Source organism: Leptodactylus fuscus, chromosome 7 (genome assembly GCF_031893055.1).
Source record: "Leptodactylus fuscus isolate aLepFus1 chromosome 7, aLepFus1.hap2, whole genome shotgun sequence".
In the NCBI taxonomy this organism is placed as follows: domain Eukaryota; kingdom Metazoa; phylum Chordata; class Amphibia; order Anura; family Leptodactylidae; genus Leptodactylus; species Leptodactylus fuscus.
The window spans coordinates 66753780-66774619 of NC_134271.1; the positions used below are offsets into that span (position 1 = coordinate 66753780).

General features: G+C 41.8%; 1 protein-coding gene across 1 annotated transcript; it reads left to right on the forward strand.

The window, feature by feature from the left end:
* The first annotated feature begins 265 nt into the window (after nucleotides 1-265).
* SHCBP1 (SHC binding and spindle associated 1) lies at nucleotides 266-15507 on the forward strand. Its single transcript, XM_075282059.1, has 13 exons — nucleotides 266-386; nucleotides 1633-1797; nucleotides 2586-2701; nucleotides 4201-4409; nucleotides 6811-6903; nucleotides 6997-7236; nucleotides 7333-7510; nucleotides 7972-8092; nucleotides 8678-8809; nucleotides 9305-9423; nucleotides 10997-11083; nucleotides 12061-12199; nucleotides 14973-15507. Exons 1-13 carry the CDS (start codon nucleotides 284-286, stop codon nucleotides 15377-15379), a joined length of 2109 nt encoding a protein of 702 aa, XP_075138160.1. The 5' UTR covers nucleotides 266-283; the 3' UTR covers nucleotides 15380-15507.
* The last annotated feature ends 5333 nt before the right edge of the window (nucleotides 15508-20840 follow it).

Sequence of the window (20840 nt, forward strand, 5' to 3'; positions counted from 1 at the left end):
TAGAGTTTGCCATGTCTGTACTATCTGCTCTTCCTCTTTATACCATATACAGTCATGACGGCCTCCCGCTGGATGACGTAGTGTAGTAATAACCTCCCGTCTCTAGGTGGCGCTGGTGTCCTTGGCGCTCTGGCTATAGTAATCTTCAATCTCTCTGGTCGGAACTCTGTAGGAATAATCAGCTGCGAATAAGTTTAGTTGCTTGGGATGGTGCGTCATAGGGGGGCGTGGCCGGGAGATTTGAACGGTGGCGCGGTCGGGCAGGGTGGGATCTACCGTTGTCATGTCTGGAAGATTACTGCAAGATCTCTCCGAGAGGGATATGGAGGAGGAAGAACAAGCCGGCAGTTCCCAGGACGTGGGGTGTATAAAGGACGTGAAGCAGGGTAAGAGGCAGATGTCGTCTAACCTGGCGGACTACAAGTCCCGGCCACTCCTGTCAGTCCCTGCACGTACTTGTGGTCCCCCTGGTAGCTGTAGGTGGGCAGATTGTGTTCTGCGTAGGTACTACAAGTGCCAGCAATGCCTACTGGAGGCTCCTCCCTCTGCTGCACTGGTGTGAGTGAGCTACAGTAGTAAAGGGTGTGGGGACAGGGACCCGACCTGTTAGTATACAAGAGCTCGCACTCCGAGAGTCTCCTGTGTGTTTATTTATCACACATGTTAGACAGGTAAATAAAGATGACTTTACCCGTATAACACATGTGATTAATAATAATAGCAATGTTCTGAAATGACTTGGAGTGTGAGCTCTTGTATCACCTGTGAATGAGCTCCAAGTCCTGCTGCTTACTTGGCCTTTATAAAGCAGAGACACATCCATGGTCCTCTGCGGGAACTACAAGTGCCAGAAGTGGCTGCTTGATGCCCGGACCACTGGTGGTTGCCTGGCTCTTTATAAAGCATCCATAGTCCTCTGTGGGCACTGCTGACTATGTCGCGCGGTGACCCCTTTACCAATGTGTGTGACTGTAGTGGCAGACAGAGAATGTGTATCAGCTGTTGTGCCTTTCTTTGCCCTGTAGACTCCCAGCTCGGAGCAGAAGATCCAGGCATCTTCTGACACTTTGGTAAGGCCCAGCTGGTTCTTCCATCCTCCTCCAGTTTAGTTTTACACCACATTCTAGGTGGACAAGTCCCTGCTTGTATAATGATAGTCTTTGTCTCTGTCAAATTTAAAGGGACCTCTACACTAATACAATGTTGTTACCTAGGCTAGAATTCAGCAATCTACACCCCATCCTCTGGAATAACACGAGCTGCAACTTCTCAGTACTCAAAGCAGTCAGTGACAGATTGTCTGATAGTGCGCGTCTCCTCTATCCCTGCAGGGCTAGTCTCTCACAAAACTGCTTAGCCTTCTAGGCATTATGGTAATGACCTCTAACTGGAAAGACTGCTTAGAATTATGTGCAATGGTCTCCGAACCATAAGACTGTGCCATAACAACCTGCCAGTCACACCGCAGTCCTTCCTCCAATGAGCAATGCACACAATGGGAACATTTAGGAAATGAGCTGTTCTTCCTTTTATTATGCTAGAATATCACATGTCCCATGTGGAGAAATACTCACCCAATAGTGACTGCCAGAAACCTCATACTATTCTTATGTTTCCCCTTGTTTTCTCCAGTCTTGTTTCATGAGGATGAGGACAGTGACTACGGGAGCCACAAAAAGCTCGGAAAAGTGTCTCCACGATGTGTTTTACCTGGAAACATGCAGTTCCCAGACTTATTCCAGACCTGCAACCTCCTATTCTATGAGAGATTTGAGGCCTACAAGGACTATCTGCTGGGTGAGTTCTTCACTGTAGGACATATTTGGTTGGTGTTAAATGACATTCTGTCACTGTTAAGACCCCCATGGATCTCCAGAGCAAATGAGAACAAGTGGTTAAAATTGTAGGCATGTGTGTCTACTAGTGTTGAGCAAATAGTATTCGTCAAATACCTCGCCGGCATAGGAATGCGTGTAATCGGCCAAACACCAAGGGGTTAAACACATTGAATCTTCGAAGCGTTTAACTTCTCGTTACACGCATTCCTATGACGGCGAGGTATTCGAATACTATTCTCTCAACACTAGTGTCTACCCTCTGGGCTTTGCATCTGTCTGCTCTGTGACTGCAGGTCCAAATCCAGTGGAATCCACATTAGTATCATTGTATTGCATGCAGAAGCACCAGCTCTGTGTGTTCAGTACCTCCTCTGCTTGCTATCAGCTCTGTACAACCCACATGCAATTTTTTTTTTTTATTCTCCATAATGAAAAACTCCTCTATCACTGACCTATATTTATTCTACCATAGGCTGCCATTGTTTCCTAGTCTAGGTGGAGCTTAGTTGTCACATGCAGGCATCAATTACAAATCTATGGAAAGTTAGTTGGTCTCTGACTGATACATTCCCTGGTATGAGAAAAATGTTATTATGGAGATATTAACCAAGAGCTGCACTATTTAATACCAGGAACACACAGACTTTACAATGTCCACTCAAAACAAAACTTTTCTGGCTGACACTGAGCATGTAACCTATTCTTTAGTGATCTAGTGATGGGAATGTTTTTATGGTTGTTTAAAAGGTGATTGTAAACCCTCCGAAGTCACAGAATTTATAGCTGAATACCTGGAACGGGCCCTGGAACCCTCCGGCTGGAAAGCTATATGGCGTACAGATATCTTTGAAGTTCTTGTCGAGGTATGTATAATTACTTTTCTCTTCACTGAGTAGATATTTAAAGGCATACACTGGGCCACCATAACCTTACGTTCATTTAATCTTTGGCATTCTGCTGTGAACAAAACAACCTATTAATAATAGTTGTTTCTGGTGTTTCCCTTGTCTCACACTAGTTACTGCATTATTTTTGACTCTCAATGTATTATATTGGCAGTGAATCGTCCAGAAATGGCTGCTCATGGATGGCTATCAGTGGCCCCATAGACTAACACTGCTGATGCATTTGTTTCTCTTGGCATCTGCAGCATGGCTAGGGGACTGCTGATGGATGAACTGGGTCACATGTCCCTCCATATTGGCCATATTGCTTACAACTGTATTTACAGTAAGACATGGGGGTGGCATCTGAAAAAAGTGTGTGTGTGCTGTTTGCAGCCCAAAGGTGTGTCCTGGCACCTTTCTGTTATATCCTGAGGAGCACTTGCTAGCCTTGGTTCCCTGCACATCAGTCATCCTTGGTCGCCCATGAAGCTACTACCGATTTTTATTCTTTAAACTACTTTGGTAGGTACTAAGAACTGATCATTGTGAGAAACCCCACAGTGCCTACCACTTTAGAAGTATTATCCAGTTGTTCAGCCATGTTTGCCCTTGTCAAAGTCTTTCAGATCCTTCTGCTTGCCCATTTCTCCCTACTAGCAACAAGTGAACTTCTAAACTCTTCTCTTGCTGACTGATATATCCCACGCCTTGCCAGGTGCCGCTACACTGAAATAAAGTTATTTACTTCACCTGTCAGGATTTAATATGACTGATCAGTGTATAATACTTTTGTAATGAAGTTCTATAACTTCTGCAAATTCTCACCTAATTGCAGGTCTTGGATTCAGTGAATTAAGACATTCCTGTTTATATACAGACATTGAAAACCAATACAGACCTTTTTTCCTTTTCCTAATAAGTTGGTCTTGGTGGACCTATATCTCCATCCAATCTCGTCTACTATGTAACAATAAATGCCTTCTGCAGAGCTGTGTATATGCACTGGGTATACAGCAGAGTTGTTTATATATCCGCTGTGTATTACAGCATTCTATGTATGTCTGTGCTGTAGTACTGTGTGTGTATATTCACTATGCATGCATTAGAGCTGTGTGTAGAGCAGTGCTTTGTATGTGTAAGTTGTTTGATGCAGAGCTGTGTAACATGTTAATGAACTTGCCTGAGGACCTTAAATGCACATACAGTAAGTCAGGTTGCAGAAAATACAGTAAACTTCCCTCCTATTCTGTTTTCCCCAGCTATAATAGTTCTTTTGTACATGGATACGTTGTCACAAGTTGCAGATGTGAATAGGACAATATTTCTCCTGACAACAAGCAGAATGTGAAAGTAATGATGGATAGAAACTAAACGTTTTAGGAAACTGCAGAACTTAGCTTTAATAATTATGCTTTGCTTTTATAAAACTGGAAACCCCTTTAAAATTCAATTTCTATTCATTATGACTTTGGTAGGTGACAGACTTATCCTGCTCCACCCTGAAGGCAGTGGTACAGCCTTGTGAGCCATTCTTATGTGAGTGTCACGTGGATGGCGTCAATGAGCACAGCATTCGCGATCTATTGGAGGTTAAGGAGCAGAAGGTCCCTCTACAGGAGCTGCATGTGGTATTTGATGATTCGGGGGAGTATGACCAGACAGCAATGGCTATTGAACATGTCAGGTTGGTGTAGAGAAATCTCACTTATTATGTCTGGATGGGTCTCTCTCTTTGTACATACACTCAATGACAAAAAAAAAAAATGCACTCAGATGAAATGTCAGATTTCTGCAAAAGTCATCTTAGTTATGTATCAGGTAGATAAAATGATTGCAGATTTGGTATGATTAGACATTGGGTCTTACCACGAGATTGTATAAAGGCGCCCTAAAAAGTCTCTGGGGGTACTTTTGGACTGTGCACCTCTTAGAGCAAGAGTGGGATATAGCACCTTCGATGAAGCAAACAAAAATGGGAAAAATCTAATCACCGTATCCCTTGGATCTGAAGACATAAAATAAAACTTTTAAGAAATGTGCATTTAAAGACAAAGCGCTTTGCCATAGCTGAACAGAGAAATGTGGATAAAAAAATGCTCCTTTTTGGTGAAAAGTGAGGAGAGAGATGACCATTGGGAGATTCCCGGGAGTATTTGGTAATATTAGTCGCTCACCTATAAATCAGGTTTGTCCTATATGTTACATCAGGCATTATTTATTGACTTTAGCCACATCTTTATGTACCTTTTAAACAATAGTGCATTGCCTGTACTCCGCTTAGTTATCCTGTTTATCACAGAGGGTATCACTATCCCATCAAAAGAACTTCACAGAATTGAATGTTTTGAAAAAAATTATAAAACTTAGCCTTTATTATGTCAAGTAAAATAATTGTAAAGACATATACTAAACTAAAACCACAATGATATAAAAGACTCCTTCAATGCGTAAATAACAGGCCAGGGGCACCCTCTAGTGAGTTAATAACCATAAACTAATAGTCCACCCCCAGGGTTCGTAGAACTATGTACGTGGCTACTTACTGTCAAAGAGTAATTATGATTGGGTGCCTATAATACATACACCCCCCCACCATCAGTATAACTCTAGACACTTAACCTAAACAGCTGCCATGCCCTAGACTTCTGGGTATAGGGCCATATTCACACACACGCACACACTGAAGGTGGTAATAAAACTTCCACACATAGGGAATCCAATCCATCCAGCAAACGATAGCATTGTGCTCTGTGCTTGTCACATGAACATATGACATCAGGACAGAGCACAATATTTGAGCACAATGTTTTTTTTTTTTTGTTCAGTCAATCGGGACAGTTAGTGGCGGCAGACACATAACATTTTTGTGTTAGGCGTTAACTGTAGCGTTAGTGCTGCGTAACTGCTGCCTGCATGTGATTTGTATGTTATACACTGACCAGACTATTTAGCCATTTCCCAACATAGAAACGTTTAGTTGGGGGGAGGGGCTTATGTAGCTGCGTTGATATGAATTTTGAATTGCTGTTCGTTGCTGGCAGTCAGCACTACGCATTAAATTAGTAATATTTGTATTAACAGTGGGAGCTGCCGCTGTCAGGGATGGGGAATTTGAATCATTGTTCCCGTGTCCTAGCTATCATTTGCTGGATGGATTTAACTACCCATGTGTGGAAGTTTTATTACCACCCTCTGAGTGTGTATGTGCATATGACTCTATACCCAGAAGTCTAGGGCATGGCAGCTTCTTTAGGCTTTGACTCAAAAACCCCCCAAAACAGAACAAAAACTGCAACAACCAAAAAAGCTGTGTTTCTGCAACTTGAGCCTTCAGCCTAAGTGTCTAGAACTATACTGATGGTTGGGAGATGAATCCATTGTAGGCACCCGATCATAATTACTTATTTATACGAAGTAGCCACACGCATAGTTCTATGAACCCTGGCGGAGGACTATTAGTTTATGGTTTATCAACTCACTTGCAGGTGACTTTGGCCAGTTATTTACACATTGGAGGAGTCTCATATAATTTTTTTCAAAACCATTCAAATTCTGTGAAGTTAGTTATCCTATTGTAACATTATTACTTTTAGCAGTTAGGGTATATTTAGCTTTAAATTGCCATCGTTGGATGTGCAGGTTTTGACATTTCATACATATGCAGTGCTAAATCGTGGATGTATCAGATGGAATACTTCTAATGGCTATATTTTCTCCAATGGGAGAGATATAAACTGCAGATGGGGTAGCAAGAATTTTTGGCTTAAAGCACTTTTCTTTCTTTCTGATTGATAGCTGGTACACTCCACCCCCCCACAACAATTCTTCATTCACATGGGTTACTTGCAACCCCATATTGTTGGGGGTCCCAGTGGTTTGACCTCTAGTAATCACCGGTCCTGTACATACGGGTTAAATATCCTTAGTGGGGAAAACCTTTTTATACCTTACAATTTCCTTTCTCTATTGTTGGATTCCTCTTGTAAAACTATATTTGTGAATTGCTTCTTATAATTAGCATAAGTGAAAGAGCAGCTGCATGCTTATGTCCATGTCAATCTGTAGATGTGATTTGTTCTTTACAGGTTCTTCTACCAGAACATCTGGCGTTCCTGGGATGAAGAGGAAGAAGATTATTTTGATTATTTTACAAGATGTGCTGAGCCACGTTTACGCCTGTAAGGACTGTGCAGTAGGGTGTTGGATGGGACAGGGTTATGTCTGTATAACAACTTAAGCATCTTCCCTTTTTTAAATTCATTTTTTAATAGACATTATGACATTCTGGAGGAGCGGATCCCATCAGAGCTAGTGTCTGAATATCATGCCATCCTTACACGCTGTGAACAAGTATACTCTCAGTTCAACAATCTCCGAAACACATTGTCCAACAGGGACTCTGAATCAGACTGTGAACTGGACAATGTGTCTATGGTAGAAGGCATGAAGATGGATGGAGAGTTGGAGAATTTGAAGAGGAAGCTTAAACTAATTGAGAACCCTCTCTTGAGGTATTTGGACTGTGCTAAATCATCAGTGGCTAAACTTGCTGGCTTGACAAACAATGTTATGGTGGGCACTACTTTATTTATTTTTTATTTTTGCAGGTATCTCTTCTGTTATCAGAAAAGTCCAGGATCATGTAGCTTGAAAAAGAAAGGACCCCGTGCTGTGGGAGGAAGAGTCATTCATGTTGTATCTACAAGTATGTCCATAGAGACGTTGACATGTTTGACAAGAGAACGTTTGGAGCCAGAATCCTGTGACCAGAATCAGGAGATTCAGGTTAGATTCCAATTAACAAACATGCTGATTTGATATTGTTCTTAAGAGATACAGACCCCTCCCTACCTGCAGCCATTGTCATAATTAAGGACTTTGGCTTATATTGTGTATTATTGATCAACTGGCATAAGTTGATGGTGTATTCCCTGGACAGTGCCAAGCCAGACTTGGTGTCCAAAGGTTTACCCTATCTGGCTATTTATTATTGCTCTTTGCCCTTTCAGCCAAACCTGACATTTTTGGGGTTCATCACTCCCAAGCTATTATATTGTTGGGTATAATAGCGTGAGTATAATAAGCAGAGGGCCAGGGGAGGTGATAAAACAGACAGTGTTACTTTCCTTCCATGAACTCTTACGTGGCTCCTTGTGCTCTAAGGCGCTGTTGCCAGATGCTAATATAAATCAGCGGATACAGTTTCCTTCATTGTACTAAATATTAATATTTTGTTCTTTTCTCAGTTCCATAAGGATATCCTGGAGGCTGTGAATGCATGCTTTGATGGAGATTTGGTTTTGGTCTGTCCTGGCCAATACTTTGTATACAGTCAGATCTGCATAGCAGACTCTCTACAGATAGAAGGTAATACTCTATGGTAGCATCTTTGTACGCACTTGGTGTATTTGGAGCTTGCTGAACAGTGCAAGGTCAAGAGTAAATCTGCTCTTATGTCGTTGTGGAGGCAGTCTATTGCTTTAGGCAAGGTTCTGCTGGAATCTTTGGTCCTGCCATTCATGAACTGTACTATATAACCATACATGTATTCTATAATGGGAGTTGCATCTTTCAGCAGGATAATACAGCCTATCATACTGGAAAAATGTGTAGAAACATTTTGAAGACATTGAGTTCCAGTTGTTGACTTGGCTGCCAAATTCTACAAACCTCTGTCATTTAGAGCCTTTGTAGGATGTGTTGGAAAAAACAAAGTCTTATCAATTTTGAAATCTTATGGAATCCGTTCCTTGGCCAATACAGACCAGTCTGATAGAAGGATATTTTTCTTTTTTTTTTTTTTAATGTAGATTGTGAGCCCCACATAGAGCTCACAATGTACATTTTTCCCTATCAGTATGTCTTTTTTTGGAAGATAGAAGGATATTTTTCATGTAGTTATTAGTTTGTGTTTTTTACATACACTTTTTGAATCTCTTTCTCTTCATCCAGGCTATGGCATGCCAGATGACATCATCATTGAAAAGAAAGGGAAAGGAGACAAGTTTGTGGAATGCTCTGCTCCCCATGTAAAAATTTCAAACTTGAAGCTTATTCAGCACAATGCGGTGGAAGGCATAGTCAGTAAGTCCATGGAACCTCAGATTAGTACATTGATCGCCTCACATATTGATTTCTAATATCAACTGAAGCAAAGATGTTGTTTTGTGATCGTAAAGTTATTACTTACCAACTTAGCAATGGGTGCTATAGGGTCCAACTAATCTGGGGAGAAGTAGTCTGAAATTCACCTACAGTCTCATCAGAGATTTACTGTTGCCCTGTTCCTCTCCTATGCCTTACAATTCAGCTTTGCTTGTGTATAATAACCTCAGCATAAAGTCAGTTCTTGGAAATATAGCGATACAAGTCATATAATGACTCGTATACAAAGTGGCTTACCCTGAAAAGTCATGAGAATGGTAAAGGTATAATCATAAATGAAAGCATCAGTGTCCCCCAACCAGGAGTACAGGGACAATGTTAAAAAGACAAAACCCTTAAGTATATTTGTTTCTTTCCCATGGACCCTTGGCCTCTTCCCTCAGTTTGGGCTAATTCTTGTTTCTTTGTGTTTAGGTATCCTTGGGGGTAAGACTGAGATGGAGAGCTGTGTGTTACAGTGTGACACAACTGGGATTACAGTAAAGAAGTCTGCTGAATTATTGATGAAGTATTGTGATTTGTATGGAGCAAAGGTAAAAGAATGACTGTGACACCCCTTAATGTAATGCTGCATGATTTTGCCAAGGGAGGTTATCCAAAAATGACGACACTTATTCTCCTAGATAAGCTTAAAGGCCATAAATATTAAATCAAATAGGCTGAGCTTTCATCTTAATTATAACACTGTGACAAGAGCCGGTCTGATCATCAGTAATTGTGTAAGGAGTTGGTATACCTCCCTGTGGAGAATATGCATGCAATTTCATCATTCATGAATTCTGGTACCTCCATGCATAGATTTCCACAGATTCAAGTAAAAAAACAAACAAACAAAAAAAAAAAAACACATTAAAATTTGGTTCACTTTATCATGCAATGGCCCACGTATTATAGGTACAGATAGAAGCATCAATATAAAAAGCAGGTGAAATACTGACGTATAGGTTTCCTTAACCCCCTCCTTGCACCATGTCATAATAGTACGTCATGGAGTAGGCCAACTTCCCTCACCATGACTTGTTGTTATGTCATGGTAATGGAATTTGGCTGTAAGAAATGGCTGACACCATAAAATGCCACACTTCCCATATATAGTAGTCAAAAATATAACCATAAAAACCTAAAAATATACAACACAAAATTGTCCGTAACATTGTTTAATAACACTAAAGCATTAGTTAACACTCACTGTGAATGTGGTATAAAAAAGTGACCAAAAACTCCATCTTTAGCCCAAAATGATACCAATAAAAAAAACACAGCCTCAACCAGGTTATGCTTTGTTCACATTTGTGCCTGATTTCCGGTGTGTGCATTCTGTCGAGTTTCCGTCTTCAGCCCTGGCGAAATGGGACAGGGAACAGAAACCCGGCAGACCGCTTTAAAACCCATTCACTTGAATGGGTTTATAAAGGTGAACGCCCGTGTCTGCCTGTGGCCTGTCCGCGGGGAAAGTGTTTTTTCTTTAGCCGGGCACAAAGTCTTGCATGTCCGACTTTGTATTCTGCTGAAAAAAAACTGGTTTCCCCGCGGACAGGTCACAGGCGGTCACTTTTACTAACCCATTCAAGTGAATGGATTTTAAAGCTGTCTGCCGGGTTTCTGTTTCCTTTCCCATTTGGCCAGGGCTGAAGACGGAAGCCCGGCGGAATGCCCACATCCGGCACAAGTGTGAACGCCTCCTAAGTCAACAGAACAATAAAAATATTATGACTCTTAGAAGATGGCGATGCAAAAACTTTTCCTTGCTCCCTACCTGTGGCATTACACTCAATGGCACTGGGTCAGTATGCTTTCCTCTGGGTCAGTATGCTTTTCCTCTGAAAGCATACTGGCCCAGTGCCATTGAGTGTAATGCCACAGGTAGGGAGCAAGGAAAAGTTTTTATTTATTAATCAGCAATCCCTAATACAGCATTATCTGGTATGCTACTCGGCCTTCCTGGGACTCTGAAAAGTACATGTGACATGATATGGCACAGTTATGTGACAAACAGTGGGCCCTAAGCCCTTTTTAAGTGTGACTTCCTCTAAATGGTTAAATCATCACTGAGTTACGTAGCTACCCATCCATTGCGCATGTTCACTATGTCCATATTTGATCTAGGGTGCTGGAGTGGAGATCTATCCTGGAAGCAACTGCACCCTGATTGACAACGGCATTCACCACTGTAGAGATGGCATTCTTATCAAGGTATTGTTTCAGTCCCCACAATTTTTATTTCTATATACATACAATCTGCTCCTTTTTTTTTTTTTTCTTCTTTAAAACCAAGTTTTGCATAGATCAATAGTACAGTGTTTGTACATGGGAAAATAACAATTTTGAACATCATATGACTGAAGTTTTTCATTTTCCTCTCTGAAGGCTTGATCTGTAGAAAGCTCCAATGTAAGACTAAATTTGTGTTTGTGCTGATTTCTCTGTTCCTCTGCTTACTCCTAATCCCTACACTCTCTTTAGACTGCCATAGACATGGATAATATGAGTCACGTGACCTGTAGCCGGTCTTGTGACAGATATTGTGATGCAGTGATTTTCAAAGTAAAAATAAGATTAATACAGATTGGGCAGGCGAACCTGATATGAGATGAAAATATTTTACTTGTGCAAAATTTCTTACCATCACTATTGATTTATGCAACGTTTTTAAAAAGTTGGTGACCACTTTAAGGGCGGGGTTCACACCTGCGCCCTGGTCTCCGCTTTCAGGTTTCCGTCTTTTGCTGACAGGAGACGGAAACGCAGCAGACCGAGCGGCCATGAGCGTTTTGTGGTCTCTGTGGCGAAAGTGTGTTTTTTTTGTTTTTTTTTGTTTGTTTTTTTTTTAAACCGGACACAGTCCTGAATGTCCGACTTTGTGTCCAGTTAAAAACAAACAAACAAAAAAAATAACTGTTTCGCCATGGAGACCATAAAACGTTCATGAGCAGACACATTGCAAACCCATTCAATGGGTTTGAAAAGTGACTGCTGGTTTCCGTCTCCTGCCTATTTTCTCGGGCAGAAGACTGAAACCTGGAAGTGGAGACCGGGGCGCAGATGTGAACCCGCCCTAAGCCAATGACATGGTGAACGCGTGATTGTTAAACCCAGCCCATCTCATCACCCTGACTTGGTGTTATTTTATATATCACACTCTGCTTGATCCTGATATTCTCATTTTTCAGGACTTTATCGATGAGGTGCATGACCTTCCTAAAATCACTCTTGAAAATAACATCATCCATAACAATGAAGGCTATGCTGTTGTGCTGGTGAAGCCAGGGAATGTACTGGATGCACAGAGGCCAGAGACTGTACAGGAAGGTGAGTTCACATGCTTACTTTTTTATAGCATGCTAAAACAAAGCTTTTCTTTTATCTGCATAATGGTAACCATCACAATGTGTGCAAATGTCACACTGGAGGTATTTTCTACTGCAGCATGCTCTGTGAATACACCATTACTACTTCCTATCACTAAATATCAGTAGAATTTGCCTCATCTTAAATATACTACCTGTCTGTACTGAAGGGACACACACTTACATGGACACACAGTGGCACCCAGGCCAGAATAGACCTAGAGTTTGTACTTTTGTTGTTTGTGTTTTAAACGTTGAGTCTTTCTCTTAAAACAGATTCGTAATTCAATTGCCTTTCAGTGAAATCGGAGTCCATTGCAGTCTCAGGCCTTACTATAACTCCTAGGCAGCAGGCCTGCTGCCTCGGGGTTATGTTTGACTTAGATCTTTCCTTTACCCCCCCATATTGAATCACTCGCATGCTCATGTCACCTCCACCTCAAAGACCTCTCCAGAATACACCCTATCCTTACCAGACATACATTAAAGACACTTATTGTCTCTCTGATTCATTCTTGCCTTGACTACTGTAACTCCTTACTAACCAGCCTTCCCCTTACTAAACTCTCCCCTCTACAATCTATTCTGAATGCAGCAGCCAGGCTTATCTATCAGGCTAGACACTACAGCGATGCCTCCGGTCTATGTCAGTCGCTACATTGGCTGCCTATTCCTTATAGAATAAAATATAAAGTTATCATCCTCATCCACAAGGCTCTTCATAATGCTGCACCCACCTACATTTCCTCCCTCATCTCTGTCTATCACCCAACCCGTACTCTCCGTTCACTCAATGACCTAACACTTACATCCTCTATTATCAGAACTTCCCATGCTCGTATACAAGACTTCTCCCGAGCTGCAGCACTTCTCTGGAATGCTCTACCCCGGACAATCAGACTAACTCTCAATTTCTGCAGCTTCAAGCGCAAACTAAAGACTCATCTTTTCAAACAGACCCATCACATTCTAATGTAAACCCTTCTGTACCGTAATTAGAATCCCCAAAATTTAACCCTCCTCTGTTCCAGCTCCCACATTACCCCACATGATATGATGCCATTTCAGGCTAACTTTATATGTCCAAGCACCATCCACATGTTAAAAGGCACGACTGATGACTGCTCATACAGCTTTATGTTTGTGTAATGACAGTAACCTTTATTACAAAAGTGTCTGACCACTGTATAAGCAATGCCGCCTCTGCTACCTCTTGTCACCCCCTCTACCTCATAGATTGTAAGCTCTTGCGAGCAGGGCCCTCGGTCCTATTGTGTGAAGGGACTATTTCTCTGTAATGTATCTTTCTGTCTGTATTTGAACCCTACAAATTGTACAGTGCTGCAGAATATGTTGGCACTATATAAATAAAATGTATTTATATTTTAAGAAAGGCTTAAAGAAAGTTACCTTTTTTATTATTTATGCCCACTATATTTAAACATTTAAAAAAAAAAAAAATCTAAATCCTGCAAATTTCACAGAGGTAACTGAGCCCAATAGTCTGATACTTGACAATTCTATATGGATTTCTTTGTATCATTTGTCACATTTGCAACACAGAAAATTACAATGAAGAACAGCAGTGATCCATTATTACATCCACTACTGACAATACATGGCCTGTGGCTAAGAGTACATATTTCTAAACACTGTTAGAAGAGAAGAAGCCCACGCAAGATAGTTGCCCCTATAAATATGTACAGAAAATTGAATAGAAAAATGTACAAAGTTTTTTTTTTTTTTTTTTTTTTTTTTTTTTAAAGCAGTTAGAAAAATGATCTATTTCACTACCTCGTTTTAATTTAAAAAGGAAGTGTGGCAATGGATTCCATTTAGTCCTTTCTATTGGGTATTTAAATATGGCCACCCCTCACTAGTCCACCTGGCTCAACTCTTTCATCTAAAAATAAAAGTAAAAAAAAAGTCATTAAAGTCACCCTCTACCTTTCCCTAGATAGATATAGTAGATATTTCTTTATTATTCACATTAGTTATCCTTGTGTATGAAAACGCCAAGTCTATAAGCCTAGGCTTCGTTCACAACTGCGTCAGTCTCTGTAGGACAAAACTCTGTTGTGTGCATACAGCCACACATATTAGTGAGACTAATAAATCGGCACAAATCTGTTTTCTACAGTGTAGAAACGGTCTAGAGTGTAGGTTGTTTAGGCAAGGTTCTGTGATCCAGACTAGATCTAAATTGTGCCCATTCACAGGCGGCAAACATGATCTGAAAACTGGTAACTGAAAATGGAAGTAAATTACAAAGTTGTATTGGCTGCATGTGGCATCACAGTTCAAGTGAATGTGTCTGAATTGTGATACCAGACACAGCCATTGAGCGTCTGTTTCTGCAGAAGAAGGAAATTGCACATCCTATGTAACTTGCTTATACAGCACCAATATTTTCCTCAGCAGCTATTGTCATCACTCACTGTCGCCAGTAGGGCTCACAATCTAAATTTCCTATCAGAATGTCTTTGGAGTGTGGAAGGAATCCGGGGTGTCCGGAGAAAACCCATACAAATTTTGCTTTTGTGGGGATTCAAACCCAGGACTTAAGTGCTATAAGGCAAAAGCACTATTCACAGAGGCGTTGTGCTGCCCCTTCCTCATTTAATCTCCTACAACTACTTTATTATGATCCCATAAGATAGGAGACTATGTAAAAGCAATGTGAATTCTGTTTGCCCTACATGAATAGTAACTAGTTTTCATGTCCCTTTCCCCAGCTAACAGTTTAGATACTAATGTGGCAGAAGCTAAAGGAACCTCAGACGAGATATTGCTGGAAACTGATGAAATGGTGCAACCAGAAGAAGTCACTGCTGAGGATAATTGCCCCCCAGCCTCCTCCGAGCCAGTGCTAAATGGCAATTCTGACATTGCTGAAGAGAGAGAGCACAGTCCAAGTGACTATTGCATTGCCACTGAAGAGGTAGATGGAAACCAGGCTATTGTGTCTGAACTAACTGCAAACTCCCGGAGAAAGACCATAATCCACAAGAAAAGACTCAGCACTTTAGGCATTACCAAGGCTGATGATGAGCAGATCATGTCTCAGGAGATGTTTGTTTCCATCGCTGATAACCAGTTTAAGCGCAATGGGAAGGGAAGCTTCGGAACATTCCTCTTTTAAGCTGAGCTTCTGACTAAATGCTTCTACACTTGATTCTCGCTGGCTTTTCATCTTAAGTGTCCGTTAATTAATATCCTATTTAAATAATGTAAATTGCACATTGTACATATGACCTTTTTTAAATTGCATTTTGCACCATATTCTTTGCAGTTGCACACTTGCCATTATACTGGGAATGACTTAGAAGGAAATTCTGAGAAGCGTCACACAGTTGATACTCGGACAATCATGCACCCAATACTTAAATGGGTTGTTGTTGTTACAGGAATACCTTTTTAGCCGCTGTACTTTAGTGATATGTGGTGGAAAGTGTTTACTTTCTTGCCATACCACCTCAAGGAAAACACAAAATACATGGTGCTTAATAAAAATCAATGGACTCTCCATGTAATGCATAGATGGTTTGGTTACTCCATACAGAGTCTTCTTCCATATATAATTTTATTTTATTTTTTTCCCTAAAAACTGATGGCTGAAAAAATGTTTGTGTAGTTTCTGGAAAACTACTTGGTAGGTAAGAGGTAGCGCCCCATACAGCTGACACCAAATTTTTTTGGTATTGCCTTGATTTATATTTTAATATATGGCTCCAAAATAGTCCAGAAGTGGGCCAGGCTTTGTGTGACAATGAACGGGCTTCTTGCATAGGAAGATACAGTATCACCACTAGTAGCTCTATTGATTTGCTTCGGTCCCGTATTCCCAGGTCCTCACAAGCAATTTCCTCAGTAACCAAATTGTAGCATAATTTTATCTGTACGTGAAGGTGAAAGGTGCTGTCCAGTCCTAATGAAGTCTCTCATTGTCTAAGGAAAAGTTCTTCAAAGGCCAAAGATACCTCCCAAGCGGATAGGCTAAGGCCCCACGTTGTAGAAACACAACTTTTTTTTGTTGCAGATTTTGTTGTAGCTTTTTGAGCCAAAGCCAAGAATGGCCACAAATGGAAAGGGAAATCTATAGAAAGCTGTTATATTTCTACCTTTTGCTCAATTCACTCCTGGCTTTGACTCAAAAAAAACACAACAAAATCTGCAACAAAAAAAAGCTGCATTTCCGCAACGTGGGGCTTTAGCCTTAAAATCTTCAACTGTTTATTTCCAAAGCAGTGGGCAAGGCTACCTCTGCAAGCAGCAGCAATGGATTCTACAAGCTTGACAACACAATTGGAGCTTGTGAGGGTAAGAGCACAAATGGTCTTCTCTGCAGCAGGATGACAATTGTCAAAAGTCAGAATGAGACTTTGTCACTCCAGAGCTGTATTCACTTATCAGGTGGCGGGTACTAGAAAGCTGACCTATATTAAGAAGGTGGTGATGGTGAGTTTGTCCTGTAGCAGGCGATTGTACGGTAGTTGTAGAAATGACTCTTGCCAGAATGGAAATCGCCAGAACAACCTCTGTGCAAATAGGTAGAAAATAAAGGGCGATTTCAGCTCTGAAGCCTGTCAATGTAGCTCTGGTCTCAAGATAGGTTACTCTTGCTTTTTTTTTTTTTTATTCAAATTAGCAAGCTTCATGTTTAGAAATATTTCCTATTCACTATGAAGAGTGCCCACCCAAATTTAGGGGACAGCGAGGGTCTCTCCCACAGTCACACCTATTATGACTTATAGTTTTATTGTATAAAATCCAGATATTACAGAGGTTTCCACTCAAACAACACATGACACAGTCATTCTATGGAGAAAGTCTAAATGATTTGCATAGTGCCTAGAATTTCTGGGCTACTTGGTGATGGTGGTCACCTGCCGCTGCGCCCCACTTGTACCTATTGTTTGATCCCCTCCGAGTTGTTTAACCTAAAATAAAATCTGTGCGGGCCTGGTTTAGAGGCTTGTACTGTAACATGGGCTTCATCACCGCAGTTGCTATATCTGTGGCAGCAGGGTGTCTGTCCTTGTGTGGGTTTTGTATCTTGTGAGAACACCTTATTGGCAAGACTAATAAACTATGCTTTGTTCCATTTTAATAGTTAGTACTTCTCTACTTGTGTTTTTACTATATATTCACTGACATTGTTTATACAAGGCAACATGTTTTCTGTTGCTCTACTCCTCAGATTGACCCCATTGACTAGTGATAATTGGTTTGCGTTTTAGGCTAGGTTCACATCCTGCACAGATCTCAATCATTTCAGTCGGCCGTGAGACTTGACTGACAGAGCCAGACGGCCAAAACAGGTTTCCTGAGGACCCCATAGCCTATAATAGGGTCTGTTGGGTGTTTGCTGTTTTTATACTAAAACCAGCAAAGAGAAAAGTCCTATGTGCTGTGGAATTCTCTGGTAGTTTCTATAGTAAAGACTCTGGCGCAGATGTGAACTTGGCCTTAGGCTGTGCATTTTAAATCCTTTATCGATTTGGCCCGATCTGACAATATTCTAATCTTCTCATAGAGTTAAATTCAGAACCACATTCACAGTTTTGCAGACTGCTATTGGAAACTGACCCAAAGCTTATTCCCCATACGTCAAACAGCAGCACTACGGATGGGGTATTCCTGCCCCTGCGTGCAATTAGGACAGGTGGAATTTTTAATCAATCAAAGAAAACCTCCCCTATAATAGGTCAGCAGACCTCCTCCCCCTCGTGTTTTTTTCTGTCCTGTGTGACAGGACAGGTGGAGGAGGCTTTTCTAGCCTGCTGTAAGGTTTGAAAGAAGGTGTCTTAGGGCTAGTTCACACGTGAGTATAAGGGGAGGTTTTTGACAGCGGATTTCGCGTCCAAAACCTCCCCTTATAATGGTGGTCTATGGAGACCGCCGGGCTTCTGTTCTCCGCTAGCGGCGAGCTGCTGCTAGCGGAGAAAAGAAAGGACATGTCCTTTCTTCAGGCGTAAGCCGCGCAGGCTCAGCCGCGCGGCTTCCGCCCCCGGCAGCTCCCTCCTATGTCGGCTCATTCATTTGAGCCGACAGCAGAGGGTTAAGCCGCGACAGCGATGGTCGCGGCGGGCGGGTTTTGACAAGAGAGAGACGCGGCTCGCCGCGTCTCTCTGTGTCAAAACCCGCGCGGGCAGTTCACGTGTGAACTAGCCCTAAGAGCCTTCTTATTTTTCTTTTCTTTTCCTTTGTCTTTCCTGTTACTGACAATTTCTCAGCTGTGTTGCAGCTTGTTCATTACCAGCAGTAGGTTGAGCTGAGTCCTCTCCAACTTTCCTGTGTCCAGTGCAGAAACTAAAGCACTATTTCTATTGCTATGTGCATTCTGTCTGTTGTTTGTCAGCGCCCGTGCGCACTCACCCGTGCTGCTCAGCTGTGGACGTCATCTCACCGCCATTATGGTAAGATCCCACCAAACTTTTTATGTCTTGCAGTTTTTTTTAAGGTGCATTTGGTCCCTAAGTGGAGACCATATGCTGTGGACCTAGGTATAGCGGTTCACATATACCTGTGTATTATCATTGCTTGATAAGTGCATATTTGTTTGTTGCTCACTTAATAGTGTATGCTCTAAGTTATATTTATTGGTGCCTATCTTCCAGCCTGCTGTTGCAGACTCTGTGCTCTCACTTGGCTGATGGGCTAGGTTTCTCCGCTGCCTTAAATCGCAGCTAATGTGAACAACAGCCTATTAATGCAGTGAGTTTAGGGCTCACTGGATTCTCAGCGGCTTGCATATATCCAGGTGAGGTAAGCTGAATGTGCGCCAAGTCTATTCTTGATATTAAGCAAATTTCATTAAAAAGGCAAGTTTTTGTGGTTCAGTCTGTGGGAAGCAGATTTTTATTTCTATATGCTCCGCATATGGTGTCTACCTGACTTTGGCTACTGGCCACCTGGGTGGCTACCTGCCTGTTACTTGATTGTCAGCTACTGCCTGCTGCCACCTATGGTAGCAGTATATTATCTTGCCTTTTACCAGAGATATCTGGTTGTGCTTCTATTGGGGGTAAAACCCCAGTAGGAAGCCCACCTCTGACACGGACGCTTGGCGTGTGAGGCCACAGGAATCATGAGTCCGACTCTGCCTGAGCTGTTGCCACATCCTCTGCGGAGAGACACTCTGTCTCACTAGACCAAATTTGTTCAGAAGCAACTTGGAGTTCACACTTAACCTTTGTAAGGCATTATAGGCTAGATTGCTTTAGCGTGGAGGCAGTTGCCTTCGGCCGATCAGTATTATCATCAATCTGCCAGGAAGTCCCGCCCTAGGGGTTTTTTCTTGCTACCTCCCCATCCGTTGTGCTGCTGTTTGACGTATGGGGAATGGAGGATTATGTAGATAATCTGTTTTCCCATAGTCCAAACAGCAGCACAAGGCTCCCTCCCTGGATTTTTTTGATGCTTCTGAAATATTTTTCGGAAACTTATACTTTATAACTAACACGAGGGGGAGGAGGTCAGCTGACCTTATAGGGGAGGTTTTCTTTGATTGATTAAAAATTCCACCTGTCCTAATTGCACGCAGGGGCAGGAATACCCCATCCGTTGTGCTGCTGTTTGGACTATGGGAAAACAGATTATCTACATAATCCTCCATTGTCAGACACCCCTAACAACTTGGCTGATTTCAAATCGGCAGACAAAGCTCTGCAGACACTGAACAAGCAGCGGAGATTAGTGCTCGGAAATCTGTGAACAAGTCAGCTCAGCTTAGTTAGTATTTGGAGGGGGAACTTTATAGGTCACCTGGAATATGGAAAAAGTGTAGTTAAATAACGAAGAGTCTGTGTATTCCAAGTCAGCGCAATTTACTTCAGAACACACATGGCCTTGATGTGTAGGTCATGCACATTAACCTTGGTGTATTGACCTTAACTTTCCTGGATGCAATGTGCCTGTGTATTGTGTTCTCTGCACAATTTTGGAGAAGTGGGGTGTAATATAAATGTAGAAAAATCATCCCCCTCTAGAGTTGGGACTTTTTTTTTTTTTCTTTAAGGTCAACTAAACTCTCCCATCAGATGTCCTTCCTTCCAGCAGACAAGAGTCTTTCCCACAGGAGTTCCTGTCTATTCTGGGAGAGTTTAGTTGACCTTAAGAGTTCCTGTCTATTATTCTATCTATCATGATGTTCAATGATCAGATGGGTCCAATTCCAGTCCCGTCCACTGCAGCAGGAGATCCTTTTGGGATGGTTTTCTTAGGTCCTTGGATTCCAGTTTTCACCTATCATGGTGAGGAGGTGGTGACTATTATGAAGGGTGAACCCAGCAAACCTGTAAGCAGGAGTCTCTTGGTGAGTCCAGTCTTCTATGAAGCTTATCAAGGATGCCAGTCCATGCAGTTGTGGATCCCATCTAGGGGAGGAGATTTGGCAGGGCAGATAGCCCATAGGAGTAAGGTGAAGTTGATCAACTTGAAGGAGTTGCTTACAATTCAGTGGGGGTAGCTATTTGTGGAAAAACATGTAAAGATCTATTCCAACAATACCACCACAGTGTCTTACATAAACAGGCAGGGAGAAACAGTCTCCTACCATTTTGACTTTATTAAACTCAATTTGCAGTTGGGCAGAACTTCAC